Source organism: Schistocerca cancellata, chromosome 6, assembly GCF_023864275.1.
Source record: "Schistocerca cancellata isolate TAMUIC-IGC-003103 chromosome 6, iqSchCanc2.1, whole genome shotgun sequence".
NCBI classification, from domain to species: domain Eukaryota; kingdom Metazoa; phylum Arthropoda; class Insecta; order Orthoptera; family Acrididae; genus Schistocerca; species Schistocerca cancellata.
The window spans coordinates 267,175,931-267,194,806 of NC_064631.1; the positions used below are offsets into that span (position 1 = coordinate 267,175,931).

The following is an 18,876-nucleotide window of genomic DNA, read 5'->3' on the forward strand; positions in this document are numbered from 1 at the left end:
CATTTTTTTCCACAGCAACAGTGTCATTTGAAGGTGTTGATAATGGTATTAGTCGACAGAACAGAACAATAAAATATTGCTAAACAGTGTCTAAACATTACAGACCAGGAAACTTCAAGTTTATTTGAAGTCTTATTTCTTTTAGAATATTTTCGAAGTTGTCGATTTCAACTAAAATATCTTACCCCGTTTCCTTCACCAAACGTTAGAAAGGCTTTTGCGCAATATTGATTGGAAACATCACAGGGCAAACTTTAGTACTGAGAATCTGTCGTTTATCTAAGTTAGGATCGTCGTTTAACATGGGATACAAATCAGTCATTTACTTCTGAAAGGAAACATGCAATTTTATCCTTGGTTTTCCTGGGTCAGAAATGGGAACCTACACTTTGTGTCTGTGTTATACTCTGCACATCTATGGCAGAGAGTAAAGATGATACCAAGATTTTTGCTGCGTGTGAGAAAGCATCAGAAGTGGAACGCTGTCTTGATCTATCAAGTGAAACTACAGAAATAAAAACACGCCCAATGTTAAGGGAGCGCAGATATTCTTCTAAGCGGTATCAACTTCGAAGAACGCCTATCTTTTAATGATTGAGACAACTCGCGTTTCATATCCGTGACAACTCTCCCCTATTTAGTGATAATACAAAACGAGCTGCCGTTCTTTGAACTTTTCTCACGTTATCCGTTCATAGCCGGTAAGGATCCTATATGTGCAGCAATACTACGAAAAAGGACGAAAAAGCGTAGTATGTGCAGTCTTCTTAGTAATTCTGTTGCATATTCTAAAGTAATTAGTCTTTGGTTCATCTCTCCTATGACATTTCCTAAGTGATTTCAGTTCGTGCGTAGTGGTAAAATCAATGTATTTAGTTCAATCTCTCTCATTTTATTTTTTTCAGATTGGTATAATGTTTCATGCGACATCACGAATTCTTCTTCTGTATCAGTCTTTTCGTCTCAGAGTTGCTGGATGTATTCCATCCTTATTCTTCATCAACAGTTTTTATCCTCTACAGTTCTCTCTTCTATCGTGGAAACAGTTCCCTCATGTCTCAACAGATGTCCTAGCATGCTGGCCCTTCTTCTTACCGGTTTTGTGTATATACTCCTATGATCGCCGATTCTGCGGATAACCTCCCCACTCCTTACCTTTTCACTCCGCCTAATGTACATTCTCAAAAATTTCTTCTTTAAAATGAAGCAGACTTCTCTTGGCTAGGAATGCCCTTTTCTCCAGTGCTAGTTTGCTTTTTGTGTGCTCCTTACTGCGTCCGTCCTGGGTTTAGACTGAATAGTAGGGACGAAAGACTACCTCCCTCTCTTACACCCTTTTTACTCCGAGCACTTCGCTCATGGTCTTCCACTCTCACTATTCCCTGTTGGCGTTTGTACATATTGTATATTACACGTCTGCCCCTACATCTTACCCCTATTTGCAGCAGAATTTCGAACATTTTGCACATTTCGACATTCAGGAACGCTTTTTCCCGGTCGACAAATTCTATGAACGTGGATGATGTTTTTTAAGTCTTGCTTCCACTATCAGTTAAAACGTCAGAACTGCCTCTCTAGTGCTTTCACCTTTATTAAAGCTGAACTGATCGTCATCTAGCAATTCCGAAATTTCTTTTCGCATTCTTAAATCTACAGTCATTAAATCTGTGTTATTTAACATATAACCGAAATTTTATGAAATATATTAGTATTCGTGAGAAGGCCTTCACACTATTTCTTCTTTGGGGCCAACCGTGCAGATATCTTGTCGAAATTATTCTGCAATTCGTTCACAATGACCAGACAAACTGATAGGGCGACTGAGATTGTCTGTTAAATTCTTTAAATAATTACGAACAGTAGAAGGCCTATAACGTTACATTTGGGAACCTCAGATACCATTTCTGTTTGAGTAGATGACCTCCCATGGTACTACTCACTGTGATAGTTTTAACAGGAAGTCACGAATCCAGTCGGACAACTACGAGGATGTCCGACTGAATAGAAGCCATGTGTGACGAAAATTGTCAATCGCCCTTTGGAAGTCTGGAAACATAGTATCATCTTGAGACGATAGCACACATTATTTGTTGAGAATAAAGAGCCAGCTGTCTTTCACAAGAGCGACATTTTCTGAATCGGTGCTGGTTATGAGTCAACAGAGTCATTTCGTGCATTGTCAAAGAAAAGAAAAATAAACAAATAAGTAAACCCGCATAAGCGCGAGTGGGACTCACTTACCGAGGGTTCCGTACAAACTTTACTATTTATAAAGACATTTCATTCATACCAGGAATTGAGGATCTTGACATTTCTGGATGGTTAACGATATCGATGCAGGCAAGATATACACCTACTCATTCCTGAGAAAATGGGATCTTAACAGGACATGTAGGCATTCGGATAGGAAATGAGAAAAACAAATGATATGATTTAATTAAAATTGACGAATTATGGGCTTTTTCCTTTGCATTTACAGTCAGGCCTTGCTTCGTTCCAAATAACCTGTAGCTTTTCATGAGCTAGTTTGTGAGCACGAAAATTCGTGACATAAATAGCCGTACCTTTTGATTGCATTGACTTTGAAGCTTACGTTTATTACACCACCAAGGACTACAGACCTTAGAATAACATACAAATTTCAAATTGATACGTTTACCTGTTCCTAATAAAAAGAGGTCTTAAAGGATGGACGAATAGGCAGACAGTGAGGTAATAAACAACCCAAAAGAATTATTTCCTGTGTTATAATTCCGATTTAATAATTTTCTGATTTTTTTCTTTAGTTGTAATGTGAAATTCTGCTTCTTGTCAAATTTCATATTTCTAGGTCAACGTGAAGTACCCTATAGGTTTTGATGAGTGCGTTTGCGAACATCCAAATATCGGACGTACATGGCCTTATCTTTTGATCTTATTGACTTAGAAGCTTCAATTTTTTTCCCCATCAGGAACCATAGACTATAATACGTGATATAAATTTTAGCTTTATGTATCTACTCATTCCTTAGAAAAGGGGTTTTAACAGTTGGACAGACAGGCACCGAGACAGACAGACGCAACAAAGTGATGCTATAAGGATTCCTCTCCTACCGACTGAGGTGTGGAACACTAAAAGCCGGAACAATACAGACTGAGAATTCGCCTTGAAAAAACGAAAGTTACTTTGAAACTCACAAAATTTAATAACAAAGGTTTGGAAGATCCTGAACACACCAATAAAAACGACTGGTCAATGATGATACTTGAACCTAGATGTGCCTTCGGCAATTGTGTGAGGCAGTGGGAAGTGAGGAGACTTGGTCGTGGCTTGTAATCAATGTGGAACACCGGCCGTGGTGGTGGAGGTGGCAACCGGCCGTGGCCCGCAGTGGATCAGTGAGGCAGTAGTGTCGAGTGTGCAGTCTGCGCCCCCCTCTCTCTCCTCTGGCAGCCCCAGCGCGATACGCCGCCACTCCAGGCCACGCCAGGCGAGCATATTAAGCTGCGCCACCCGTCACTGCGGCACAGTCGACAACAGGTAGCACACAGCACCGACACCACCAGCATGAACCGTCACGTAGCTCTGCTCCTCTGCGCCTCCTTGGTGCTCGTCGCGGCCGCCGAGGTAAGCATCACCTCTCGTCGCCAAGGGCCACTCCGCGTTTCTAGTGCACAGTCTTCAATTAAACACAGTCTTCCTTAAGCACCCACAACTCTTCATACACAGTTGTCGAAAATGCTTTCAGGTAGCAAACTTACTTTGGGCGCTCCACGTAGGAACTGCTGTAGGACCTTTCTTTTCAAGTATTTTTACAAGTGGCCTGGTGGGTAAGGTCGGAAGCTCCATGCTGCCATTCTCGTACAATAATGTACTGTACGTGGATCCCAAATATTTCAGATATCTCATTTCACACTCTCTTAGACTGCCGTAGTTTCAATACGGAATATATGACTTCAGGTTTGTAAGCATTCCTAACTTCAGCTGTATTCTTCAAAACCTACCATGTGGTTACAATTAAAGTGCAACTTCCCACAGAGGCCCAGTGTCAGCTGTGATTATCATACAGTACCGACACTTTGTACATATCCTACTGCTTTAAAGTGCAACCGATTTACGCTGGCAAACGAATTAGTTCCATTTCTGGCCACCAGGTGCAAATCTGGCGATGTGAATGCAAGAAGCATAGAAATGTTACCATATGTAATGGATTAGGAACAGGACGTGGGCAGAAAATGTTAAACAAGAGCGAAAGGAATAATGTTGACTTTATTATTAACCCTGCTTACATAATTTGATCAATGTGAGCGCCGGAAACGTCGGCGAAATATTTTACAGGGCTAGAGTTGCACCTTGTGGCCAAATTGGGAACTAATGTTTTCGAGCTTAAATAGGTTCCACATTAACGCAGTAGCTTTATTACCAGGTGTGACTACCATACAATAATTACAGGCCACACAGAACCGTGAGTAGCTGCAGTTTAATTATAACCACCCAGCAGTTGAATATGTCTGTGAAACTGGCAGCGTCGTTTCCATCATGGTATCGAAAATTGCTTACATATTCAGATATATTTCTATGTTGATCTGAATTTTACACCTTCATTAAAGACTTGTCCTTTGATTTTTCTTCAATTTTTGCTTCCATATTTCAGGCCGTAGTTCATTCACATTCACTGGTAGGCATTTAGGCATTCTGATTTGAGAACGTGCTGTAGTTCCTAGTTTTGAGATTCCTGTAAACGCACTTGTTTTGCTGTTCTGTTATGTATTCTCGCCCTTCCGCCGTAAGGAGTAATTAGCGACAATAGTGATGTAAGCTAAGACATAATTTGTTGTTATGGTATTCAGTGCGAAGACTTAAGTAACTGTTCCAGTCGTCAATCTGCGGACACCTCCACGTTTAAAGTGTGTGACACTCCCTATTTCGACTTACAGAGCGACGATTTCGTTTTTCTTAATGGCAATGACCAGCTCAGTAATCCTCATGTGGAATTCCTAGTGGGGAAGTATTTTACCTCCACATTATTTTATCGAAGGGGCTACCATGACCAATAAACGTTACATTAAAGCGGCATGTTCTCGGAAAATGTAATGGCTGTAGACTCTCGTCCTTTTCAGCCAATCACAGTACCAACATAGCAACTCCTTGTTGGCTTATGTCAGATACCAGCATAAGTCGTTCAGACTGTTGCTCCTGCAACTACATGGAAACGTTGCTGTACTACTTCCAGAACCATCTGCTAGTCTGGCCTCGCTACGGATATGTATATGTTGCGGTTGCAACACGGTGTCTGAATCGTAGAGGAACACAAACACGACTGTCCACTCCGCCCCTCACCCCTTTAATGGTTAGGTGCGTGGTACGTAAGGGGTGGCATTGTAATCATGAAGCCCACTGTTACCTTAAGAATGGCAGCGAAAATCTGATGTATGGATACTACCTAACACTTACGAATCGTATTGAAATCCCGTCGCCACTGCTAAGAGCTAATTATTCACTTTAAACGTCAACCAAGGGACCTGTGCATAACTTTGTTACTTTTATAGTCTTCAATAATGGCAGTATTTGAAAAGAACGTACTTGTTGGGATGAGCGTAGTTGTGGAAATGAAGAGAAAAATCTTTAAAAATGTATCGAACGACGTGAAATAATAATCATGAACTTATGATACGTCCTTGTATACACAGCACAATGTGTCTAATACTATGTATTGCATCCAGAAATTTTTCCCGGCTTTTACAACGGGCAGAGATCAGGGAGTGTCAGTAGGGCCACATGACCTATAATTGCAACTCGACTGTTGTTGTTGTGGTCTTCAGTCATGAGACTGGTTTGATTCAGCTGTCCATGCTACTCTATCCTGTGCAAGCTTCTTCATCTCCCAGTACCTACTGTAACCCACATCCTTCTGATTCTGCTTAGCGTATTCATCTCTTGGTCTCCCTCTACAATTTTTACCCTCCACGCTGCCCTCCAATACTAAATTGGTGATCCCTTTATGCCTCAGAACATGTCCTACCAACCGATCCCTTCTTCTAGTCAAGTTGTGCGACAAACTTTTCTTCTCCCCAATCCTATTCAATACCCCCTCATTAGTTATATGATCTACCCATCTAATCTTCAGCGTTCTTCTGTAGCACCACATTTCGAAAGCTTCTATTCTCTTCTTGTCCAAACTAGTTATCGTCCATGTTTCACTTCCTTACATGGCTACACTCCATACAAATAGTTTCAGAAACGACATCCTGACACTTAAATCTATACTCCTAGTTAACAAATTTCTCTTTTTCAGAAACGCTTTCTTTACCATTGCCAGTCAACATTTTATATCCTCTCTACTTTGACCATCATCAGTTATTTCGCTCCCCAAATAGCAAAACTCCTTTACTACTTTAAGTGTCTCATTTCCTAATCTAATTCCCTCAGCATCACCCGACTTAATTCGACTACATTCCTTTATTCTCGTTTTGCTTTTGTTGATGTTCATCGTATACCCTCCTTTCAAGACACTGTCCATTCCGTTCAGCTGCTCTTCCAAGTCCTTTGCTGTCTCTGACAGAATAACAATGTCAACGGCGAACCTTAAAGTTTTTATTTAGTCTCCATGGATTTTAATACCTAATCCGAATTTTTTTTCCTTCACTGCCTGCTCAATATACAGATTGAATAACATCGGGAAGAGGCTACAACCCTGTCTCACTCCCTTCCCAACCACTGCTTCCGTTTCATGACCCTCGACTCTCATAACTGCCATCTGGTGTCTGTACAAATTGTAAGTAGCCTTTCGCTCCCTGTATTTTACCCCTGCCACCTTCAAAATTTGAAAGAGAGTATTCCAGTCAACATTGTCAAAAGCTTTCTCTAAGACTACAAATGCTACAAACGTAGGTTTGCCTTTCCTTTATCTTTCTTTTAAGAAAAGTTGTAGGGTCAGTATTGCCTCATGTGTTCCTATATTTCTACGGAAACCAAATTGATCTGTCCCGGCTTCTATCAGTTTTTTCCATTCGTCTGTAAAGAATTCGCGTAAGTATTTTGCATCCGTGACTTATTATACTGACTAACATTTCCAATTGCAGTAAGCACGTAATGCCGTAGTAGCAACAGGTAAATCACCACTCAAGGCGACAATGACAAATTAGTTTATCGTCTAGGAAAGTAAATTCATGTAGAAAAATCAACTAGTACGACAGACAGAGATAATGGACTACCGCACTAGCCACAGTTATTATCTATGGCAATGCTGTATATATATTACACAGTTAATAAACACTTTTAAACAAATAAAATATATTTGTGATAAGACAATACGAAAAGGGAATCTCTAATTCGTAATTAATTAGCTAGATTTGTAAAATATAGGTCTGCAGCTCGGCATCCATTATGCCTTTTTGCCTAAGATAGTCAAAAATCTCTTTTATGTTAAAATTTTCCACAAATAGTGAAGTTTAGCACAAAATTGTAGTACAATGTCAGAAACTGGTTAAAAAACTTGATTCCACTTAGTTTTATTTATTATAGGTCCTCTTTTTGCAGAAAATGTTATTTTTGCAAATATATCTAATTACAAACCGAGTAAGTATATCTAATGTCATTCTGAATTCAAATTCTGTCATACGCTTTAGAGTTTTTAATTAAATGGATGACATATTTGAGAAACAGACTAAACACATTACTCTTTAACGTAGAAAACAGCAAAAAATTATCATCTTCACAAATAGAAAAACTATGTAATACCTCTCTTAACGAGGACACGCTAGGTGCGTGTAACATTTCTAGTGATGTCAGTAAAGTCTGGATGTGTTAAGTCCAAATGCAGCGCCCTCGAGAAAGGTAAGCAACAAATATAAGGGAATATTTCGTCTTATGAATCCACCAAAAGAATTCTGAACAAAAAGCGATAAATCTAAAACCTACATACTTCTACATCGATGATTTTCCAAGAACAATGTAACTAGAAGGAAACCTGCAAACCTGCAGCTGATGAAGGAGCAAAGCCTCCAAAATACGTCGTAAATAATTAAAGAAGAAGAGGAACTTAAAATTTAGTAACTGCTTGCGACGGGTCTATATTTATATTTAAAACAGAGTCACAGTAAGTGCCTGCACAGCATGTGTATATGTAAAGCAACAGAGTTCTAGTTTGAAATATAAGTGACAGTATCAACGATCAATTTACCCTGTCGTTCTTTGAGTTTCCTCTTCTACTTCACGTGCTGTACCTGAGCTAGTTTTGGGACGTTTTCGTTAATGACAATTTCATCTTTTCTACTTATAAAATTAATCACGTAATTTAAGTACACACTAAGCAAACATTTATTGCATACATACATATCAATGCTAATTTTGGTATATATGTCTTCAACAACTCATTAAGGAAGACTTCAAATATTTACTGAGTGAGATGGAGCATTGGTAAGGTGCTAAGAATGTTTTCGTGAAGATGGTGGCTCCAGTTCCCCAACAGGCTACCGAATTACAGTTAAAAGCGATTGTCGGGATGGTACCTTTGGAAGGGTATGAGCGATACCGCCACTTTTATGCGGCAATACGAATTAGTGTGCATGCAATGAGTCCTCTGGTTACAGCGAGTGGTGTGTTGTGTTGCAGGAGAAGTACCGGCCCACGTTCGACAGCCTGGATCTGAAGGAGGTGCTGTCGGATGAAACTCGAGTCCAGGACGCGATGCGCTGCCTGCTGGAAGAAGGAGACTCAGCGTGCAGACCCGCCGCGAAGGCGCTCAAGGGTGAGCCCCATCATAGTCTACACTCCGCTACCCAGTAGGATGGTATAGCCCACACCACACCGAGCGAGGTGGCGCAGCGGTTAGCATACTGGACTCGCATTCGGGAGGACGACGGTTCAATCCAGCATCCGGCCATCCAGATTTAGGTTTTCTGTGATTTTCCTAAATAGTCCAGGCAAATGCCGGGATGGTTCCTTTGAAAGGGCACGGCCGACTTCGTTCCCCGTCCTTCCCTAATCCGATGAGACCGATGACCTCGCTGTTTGGTCTCTTCCCCCAAACAATGCAATCCAGTCCAATCCCACACCACAAGCTCACACACTCAAAATGAGACCCGTGCCATGAGTACAGTGAGTCTGTATTCAGTAATCGGGTAGCTCCAGATGGCAGTAACGGGGTCCCAATGGAGCAATGATGACTGGCTTATGAGTGTTCCCTGAATTTAAACAAGTCTGCTTGGAAATAAAAATGTGGGTTGGGATAAAGGTATAAGTCAGTCTGAAATTCCCGTCTACTGTGCGTGATACTGCAATAACTAGATTATGCACAGTGAACAACCTCCGAGACCATACTCTGGTTCCATACAGGAAATTAATTCTTCTCCCAGATATACAGAGCTTAGAGGTCCCCAGGGTAAAATTAGAAAAATCCTGCTTTACTGCAGTACCAGTCAACTTTACCTATGCATGTACATTTGATTAGCTGTGCAGCGTATTTCCTTACCCTTTAACGCAACGCCAGGCCACCTTTATATCTTCTTCCTTAGTGAATAATCTGATATTATTTGTTTTACGTGGTTAGCAAGAAGAGAAAGCGGAATTTTCTAGATAGCGGGGTGGCGATAAAAATCGGCACAGTTAATGACAAGGAATAAGAAGTTGGTCCGTCACTAACAGAGTGATGTGTTGTTGTGGAAAGAAATAAACGTATATCAACGCTAGTATTTGCGTTTGTGATGCTCGGTTATTCATTGCATTTAATATTTGATCAGTGAAAGCATATATAGTATTCTCTGTAGAAAAGCCTTTCTGAAAGCCAAACTGACATTTTGTTAGTACTTCATTTTTACAAATACATGTAATGCTACACTTGAATACATTTCTTTTTCAATAATTTTGAATAAAGATGTCAGAAGTGTGATTGGGCGCTAGTTGTTAGTGTCAGATCTATCCCCTTTTTATGCAATGGTTTAACAATAGCATATTTTACTCTATCTGAAGAAATTCCCTGTTTCAGTGAGCTACTACATATGTTGCTGAGAATCCTACTTATTTGTTGGGAACAGGCTTTTAATATTCTGTTGGAAATGCCATCAGTTCCATATGAACTTTTATTTTTGAGTGATTTTATTATTTTCCTAATTCAAGTGGGACACGTGGGTTGAATTTCAATTTTATCAAATTGCGTAGGTACTGCTTCTTCCATATCCTGCTTTGCATTTTCTAATGAATATCTGGGACCTATTTTCTCTACAACACTTAAAAAAGGATTATTAAAATGTTTTCTACTTCTGACTTCTTGTTAACAAACTTTTCATTGAGTTTGATAGAAATACAGTTTTCCTGTGCTCTCGGTTGCCCTGTTCCCCTTTTCACAATAATCCAAATTGTTTTAATTTTATTATCATATGTGCTAATCTCAGATATACTGCACATACTTCTGAACTTTTTAATAACTTTTCTTAATACGGTGCAGTAGTTTTCATAATTTTTCATTGTTTTGAGATCATTACTCCTCCTAGCTATAAAATACAGTTCCCTTTCCCGATTACAAGATTTTTTTATCCCTTTAGTAAGCCATGGCTTTTTTACCTGGATTCTTAAAATTATATTTCACTGTTTTCTTAGGAAACTGTTTTCAAATATACTCTCAAAGGTATCATGAAATAGGTTAAATTTTAATTTAGCATCATGTTCCCTCACACCTCATCCCAGTCTGTTGCAGGGTTTCCCTAAAATTTTGAAATGTTATATCGTTAATGGAACACACTACTTTGGAGGACTGTTTTGCATTACTATGTGGAGCTATATCATATACTGTAACTAGCTGTGCATCATGATCAGACAGACCATTCTTAACAAGAAAATTTTTTATTTAATTAAATTTATTTTGCTCTATGGGAAAGTTATCTATCAATGTGCTGCTTTCCTATACCACTCAAGTAGGGAAATCAATAACTGATGTCAAATTAAAAGAACCAAGTAATACCTTAAGGTCGAGCTTTCTATATGACTCTATCAGAAAATCTACATTGAAATCCCCACAAACAATAATTTGCTTCCCTTTGTCTGACAGGTAGCACAACAAATAATCCAAGTTTTTCAAAAATAGTTGAAAATTTCCCAGTGGGGAAATAGCTAAAATTATAAACGTGCCTTTATTTAGTTTAAGCTCACATGTACATGCTTCTGTGTGTTGCTCTACACAAAATTCTTTAGTTTCCAAATTTTTCACACTACTACTGATTTTAACATATATGGCATCTCCTCCTCTCTCCATAATGTCTCTACTTACATGTGCTGAAAGCTTATATCCACCTACATTTACCATTTCAATACCTGTGACGATATGATGTTCAGACAGGCATAGTAAATCTATTCCAACCTCCGTTTCTAAATCTCCTATACAAACAAGAAGCTTATCTACTTTGTTTTTTAATCCCCTGATATTCTGATGCAATATATTAACATTATTTTTTACTGTGCTTTTATGTGAATCTTGTGACATACTAACATTATTTTTCAAACATTTATACGTCCTCGTAACAAAGTTAACCATTAAAACATGGCCCACTATTTACTTCAACAATGTTCCATTAAGTTCTTGACTTGATGTTTCCCCATAAGAAGACGTAGCAGCATGGTTGGTACCTAAGTTTTTCTTTGATGGCGTAGTTTCTTCTCCAGTATACTCAGTTAGCCAAATGGTTATGTTTTAAAACGCCTGGAACCTGTCATTCATCTTTTGTCGTTGGCTACAGCCTTGATGCTATAGACCTGATGTCAAACGACACGTTTTGAATCTGCGAATGTGACTATGTGGCAGAACTGTTGAGACGACGCGGTAGTATTTCCAGAAAAATTAAGGGGTAGTTGTGTTTTGACGCCTGAGGACCCTGACGAATATGTCAACAATTTACGCACTGCTCACCCCAATCTACACATTCTAAACAGGCCGCCATCACGAAGCACAACACAGTTCTAAGATCTTAAAAGTATTTTCCTTTGCAGAGGTGCTGCCCGAAATAGTGCGTACAGACTGCGCCAAGTGCACTGAGACACAGCACAAGAAGATCGGAGGTTTCTTCGGAGAGATTTCACGCCGCCACCCAGACCTCATGAAGAAGCTGCTGGACAAGTACGACCCATCTGGAGAATACAGGAAGAAGTACGCCAAGTCCTGGGCCGAGCACGGCATCCACCTCTAATCACCGTCATCCCTTGTAACTCTTATATTCAATAAATCTATCACCTACCCTATAATGTAAAACATCATTTCGATCTACCCACTAACACGGAAATAGATGCAGCTGCTAAACTCGTTTGTTCTATGAACACAGAAAGGATCTGCTTTCACCTCAGTGATGAAGCAACATTTCAGTTTAAAATCAGCGTCATTTGCACTTATGGGTCTCAAGAACCAGAAGTCAATCGTTCAGCGTGAAAGAGACTAGCCATAAGTGAAAGTGTTTTGTTTAATTTTTCATTACAAGGTGTACCATATATTCATTTTGAGGACACACACACAGTAACTGGAAAGATAGTCATGGAGTGCCACAGCCGTAGATTTTTCAACAAATTCGAGAAGACTCCAGCGATTTCATATGCGAACAACAGGCAGTCCGGATCTTCCGGGCTTATTAAACCTGTGTGCTGGACCGAGACTCCAACTCGGGACCTTTGCCTTTCGCGGGCAAGTGCTCTGCCAACTGAGATACCCAAGCACGAGTCACGCCCGCCCTTACAGCTTTACTTCTGCCAGTACCTCGTCTCCTACTTTCGAAACTTTACAGAAGCTCTGCTGCGAACCTTGCAGATCTAGCACTACTGAAAGAAAGGATATCGCGGAGACATGGCTTAGCCACAGCTTGGAGGATGTTTCCAGAATAAGATTTTCACTCTGCAGCGGAGTGTGCGCTGATATGTAACTTCCTGGCAGATTGAAACTGTGTGTCGGACCGAGACTCTAACTCGGGACCATTGCCTTTCGCGGGCAAGTGCTCTACCAACTGAGCTACCCAAGCACGTCTCACGCCCCATCCTCACAGTGGGAGCCGAGGTACTGGCAGAAGTAAAGCTGTGAGGACGCGGCGTGAGTCGTGCTTGGGTAGGCCAGTTGGCCATACCACGCATTTGACCGAGTTGACTATCATTTCCTGCACGCTATCTTAGAGTAGATGGGACTGTCCTCAATATCGGCTGGTGTGGTTGTCCGTCTCATCCACGGAGCCCCTTCCACAGTTCTCGACAATGGCTACCGCCCACCACCGTCCACTGTAGAGCGCTCAGTGCGACAAGGATGCCCTGTCAGCCTCTCTTCGCTGTCGTCCTATAGCCTGCACTTGATGGTCTACATCAGCGTTTGTAGGGCATTCGCCTCCGCGATGTACATTTTAAATGTTGAGCCTATGCGGATGATGTAGTATTCTTGGCGAGGTCCGCAGAAGATACATGTACGGCGATCGCGTGGCTTCATCAATACGGAGAGGTGGCAGAGAGCCGTATCAACCTGCGAAAGTCGCACTACATGGATGTGAGCGGAGGACTGCAAATTAGTACGCCAGTGCCCATTACCAAAGTCCCGGCGATGAAGCGTTTGGGAGTGACCTTCCATGGGAACGTGCAGTGTACAGCAGCATACACGTATCGCAGACTACGTAATGTGATCAACACGCAAGTTCGCTTCCCTAACTTTCGAACACTTGACTTGATCATGCGCGTACAGTTTGTCAACATGCACCTCGCTCCGAAACTTAATCATTACACACACGTTCTCCCGACGGCTGCTACGATCGCTGCCAAGTTCCAGGCCGCCTTCGGTCATTTCGTCAGCGAGGGTAGGGTGTTCAAGAAACGTTACGACACACTAACGTTGCCCACACATGCAGTCGGCATTGGACTGATAAACGTGCACAACAGGGCACGCGCTCTCTTCCTGCGGACGATGCATCGCCTACGTACTTTGGACGAGGCTACCCTCTATGGTACACTGATTCAGGAGGTGTGCCTCAATCCATCCGTCCACCGATTCCTGTTGGACATATCACGCCAGCACTGTGTCACATTCGCACCTATGTGGTCGACATGAGGTATCTGTTGGATGTCTTGCCGACCACGCGGGATCCTAGCACCAAGGACTTCTACCGCTACTTTCAACGAACGCCGACATCAGACGATTGGCTGGAGACGGGTGTGGAGTAACATACACTCCCCTTTCCTTCCCACCACGGTCAGGGCGCTGTGGTATGTGATAACTACGGAAAAACTCCCCACCCGACAACGTTTACGCATGATCTACATCTACATCTACATGACTACTCTGCAATTCACATTTAAGTGCTTGGCAGAGGGTTCGTCGAACCACAGTCATACTATCTCTCTACCATTCCACTCTCGAACAGCGCGCGGGAAAAACGAACACCTAAACCTTTCTGTTCGAGCTCTGATTTCGCTTATTTCATTTTGATGATCATTCTTACCTATGTAGGTAGAGCTCAACAAAATATTTTCGGATTCGGAAGAGAAAGTTGGTGACTGAAATTTCGTAAATAGATCTCGCCGCGACGAAAAACGTCTTTGCTGTAATGACTTCCATCCCAATTCGCGTATCATATCTGCCACACTCTCTCCCCTACTACGTGATAATACAAAACGAGTTGCCCTTTTTTGCACCCTTTCGATGTCCTCCGTCAATCCCACCTGGTAAGGATCCCACACCTCGCAGCAATATTCTAACAGAGGACGAACGAGTGTAGTGTAAGCTGTCTCTTTAGTGGACTTGTTGCATCTTCTAAGTGTCCTGCCAATGAAACGCAACCTTTGGCTCGCCTTCCCCACAATATTATCTATGTGGTCTTTCCAACTGAAGTTGTTCGTAATTTTAACACCCTGGTATTTAGTTGAATTGACAGCCTTGAGAATTGTACTGTTTATCGAGTAATCGAATTCCAACGGATTTCTTTTGGAATTCATGTGGATCACCTCACACTTTTCGTTATTTAGCGTCAACTGCCACCTGCCACACCATACAGCAATCTTTTCTAAATCGCTTTGCAACTGATACTGGTCTTCGGATGACCTTATTAGACGGTAAATTACAGCATCATCTGCGAACAGCCTAAGAGAACTGTTCAGATTGTCACCCAGGTCATTTATATAGATCAGGAACAGCAGAGGTCCCAGGACACTTCCCTGGGGAACACCTGATATCACTTCAGTTTTACTCGATGATTTGCCGTCTATTACTACGAACTGCGACCTTCCTGACAGGAAATCACGAATCCAGTCACACAACTGAGACGATACCCCATAGGCACGCAGCTTGATTAGAAGTCGCTTGTGAGGAACGGTTTCAAAAGCTTTCCGGAAATCTAGAAATACAGAATCAACTTGAGATCCCCTGTCGATAGCGGCCATTACTTCGTGCGAATAAAGAGCTAGCTGCGTTGCACAAGAACGATGTTTTCTGAAACCATGCTGATTACGTATCAATAGATTGTTCCCTTCAAGGTGATTCATAATGTTTGAATACAGTATATGCTCCAAAACCCTACTGCAAACCGGCGTCAATGATATGTCTGTAGTTAGATGGATTACTCCTACTACCCTTCTTAAACACTGGTGCGACCTGCGCAATTTTCCAATCTGTGGGTACAGGTCTATCGGTGAGCGAGCGGTTGTATATGAGTGCTAAGTAGGGAGCTATTGTATCAGCGTAATCTGAAAGGAACCTAATCGGTATACAACCTGGACCTGAAGACTTGCCCGTATCAAGCGATCTGAGTTGCTTCGCAACCCCTAAGGTATCTACTTCTAAGAAACTCATGCTAGCAGCTGTTCGTGTTTCAAATTCTGGAATATTCCATTCATCTTCCCTGGTGAAGGAATTTCGGAAAACTGCGTTCAATAACTCCGCTTTAGCGGCACAGTCGTCGGTAACAGTACCATCGGCACTGCGCAGCGAAGGTATTGACTGCGTCTTGCCGCGTGTGTACTTTACATACGACCAGAATTTCTTCGGATTTTCTACCAAATTTCGAGACAGTGTTTCGTTGTGGAACCTATTAAAGGCATCTCGCATTGAAGTCCGTGCCAAATTTCACGCGTCTGTAAATTTTAGCCAATCTTCGGGATTTCGCGTTCTTCTGAACTTCGCATGCTTTTTCCGTTGCCTCTGCAACAGAGTTCGGACCTGTTTTGTGTACCACGGGGGATCAGTTCCATCTCTTACCAATTTATGAGGTATGAATCTGTCAATTGCTGTTGCTACTATATCTTTGAATTTGAGCCACATCTCGTCTACATTTGCATAGTCAGTTCGGAAGGAATGGAGATTGTCTCTTAGGAAGGCTTCTAGTGACACTTTATCCGCTTTTTTAAATAATATTATTTTGCGTTTGTTTCTGGTGGATTTGGAAGAAACGGTATTGAGCCTAGCTACAACGACCTTGTGTTCACTAATCCCTGTATCAGTCACGATGCTCTCTATCAGCTCTGGATTGTTTGTGGCTAAGAGGTCAAGTGTGTTTTCGCAACCATTTACAATTCGCGTGGGTTCGTGGACTAACTGCTCGAAATAATTTTCGGAGAGAGCATTTAGGACAATCTCGGAAGATGTTTTCTACCTACCACCGGTTTTGAACAAGTATTTTTGCCAACATATCGAGGGAAGGTTGAAGCCCCCACCAACTACAACCGTATAAGTGGGGTATTTATTTGTTACGAGACTCAAATTTTCTCTGAACTGTTCCGGAACTATATCATCGGAGTCTGGGGTTCGGTAGAAGGAGCCAATTATTAACTTAGTTCGGCTGTTAAGTATAACCTCCACCCATACCAATTCGCACGGAGTATCTACTTCGACTTCACTACAAGATAAACCACTACTGACAGACACAAACACTGCACCACCAATTCTGCCTAATCTATCTTTCCTGAACACCGTCTGAGACTTCGTAAAAATTTCTGCAGAACTTATTTCAGGCTTTAGCCAGCTTTCTGTACCTATAACGATTTTAGCTTCTGTGCTTTCTATTAGCGCTTGAAGCTCAGGGACTTTCCCAGCACAACTACAACAATTTACAACTACAATTCCGACTGTTCCTTGATCCAAGCACGTCCTGTATTTGCCATGCACCCTTTGAGATTGCAGCCCACCCCGTACTTTCCCGAGGCCTTCTAACCTAAAAAACCGCCCAGTCCACGCCACACAGCCTCCGCTACCCGTGTAGCCGCCAGCTGAGCGTAGTGAACTCTTGACCTATTTAGCGGAACCCGAAACCCCACCACCCTATGGCGCAAGTCAAGGAATATGCAGCCAACACGGTCGCAAAACCGTCTGAGCCTCTGATACACACCCTCCACCCGGCTCTGCACCAAAGGTCCGCAGTCGGTTCTGTCAACGATGCTGCAGATGGTGAGCTCTGCCTTCATCTCGTAAGCAAGACCGGCAGCCTTCACCAAATCAGATAGCCGCTGGAATCCAGAGAGAATTTCCTCAGATCCAAAGCGACACACGTCATTAGTGCCCACATGTGCCACCACCTGCAGCTGGCTGCACCCTGTGCTCTTCATGGCATCCGGAAGTACCCTTTCCACATCAGGAATGACTCCACCCGGAATGCGCACGGACTGCACACTGGATTTGTTCCCCTCCTTAGCCGCCATATCCCGAAGGGGCCCCATTACGCGCCTAACATTGGAGCTCCCAACTACCAATAAGCCCACCCTCTGCGATTGCCCGGACCTTGAAGACTGAGAATCATCCGCTGAAACAGGGCAGCCAGGGACAGTGCCTGAAACCTGTTTGTCAGACGCACCGGGGAGGCTTTCTGATCAGCCTCCGGGGACGTCTTTCGCTGCCTGCCACGCCTTGGAACGACCTCCCAATCAACCACAGGCGAGGGCTCGGTCCGACTGCGGGCAGCAACCGGGGCAACCACGGCGGCAGACCGATCTGGGGACAGACGGGACGAGGTTGACATCCCCGTGATACCCAAGTCCGGCTCCCCAAAGTGGTGTCCATTGGCAACAGCCTCAAGCTGCGCGACCGAAGTCAGCGCCGCTTGCAGCTGTGAGCGCAGGGATGCCAACTCAGCCCTCATCCGAACATAGCAATCACAGTCCCTGTCCATTCTATCGACGTTGAACAACAGTTACTGAAACACGAGTCAGTGCCTAGATAACGCAAGGGAACACGCAAAGAATGTTTTAACTAACCTGTACAAATGCCTAACGATTGCGCTTCGTCAAGTCCCATAAGATTTCACACACAGTTGAACTGCGCTACAATCTGCCTGAATTTACGATTACAGTAAATAAGACTCGAAATTACACCTCCTATACGAAACTCATACGCAGTTTAAGTAAGAATCTACGAAGTAAACACTAAAGCGCGATGCTACAACTCTCAAATACTATAATACGCCCGAAATTTATGAATTAAACAATGCAAGTACCCAAAAACATGCAAAGAAATTAAGAATTAAACTTTGTAACAAATAAGTAAGCTAGAGGTATACGACTTGCTGCTGCAGCTGCTTATCCAACGGCGGCAGGGAGCACACTGGCTGTCCATCTTGCCGAGGATCCTCTCTGCCCCAGATGCGCCGCTGTTGACACCGACATTCACCGTTTCATTTGCGGTACGGCTGCCGACTGCTGGGTCCTCACATGGCGCATGTTGGCATTGTTGCTGCGACGGACGCCCCAGTCCGTAGAGCCCACCGAGCTGATCCATCCCGGCGTCATTTACTTCCCTGCTATTCGTCATAACGCCACGGTGTGGGTTAAGGGTATGTCATTGTCATACTTTTTTAATGACAGCGTTGCAGGGTTGTTAGATATCTGGCATTTAACGAGTAACCACACGACTTTACGGCGTAATGCGTCGTATGGTACACTCTTTGCGAATTACTTGAGGTCGTTGT

General features: G+C 42.6%; 1 protein-coding gene across 1 annotated transcript in view; it reads left to right on the forward strand.

Moving 5' to 3' along the window:
* LOC126088283 (uncharacterized) overlaps window positions 1-12,166 on the forward strand; it is a 205,117-nt gene extending 192,951 nt beyond the window's left edge. Inside the window, exons 5-6 of the mRNA XM_049906412.1 lie at window positions 8,594-8,729; window positions 11,960-12,166. Coding sequence (XP_049762369.1) covers window positions 8,594-8,729; window positions 11,960-12,156 — 333 coding nt within the window. The 3' untranslated portion in view covers window positions 12,157-12,166. The remainder of the gene's footprint in view (window positions 1-8,593; window positions 8,730-11,959) is intronic.
* The last annotated feature ends 6,710 nt before the right edge of the window (window positions 12,167-18,876 follow it).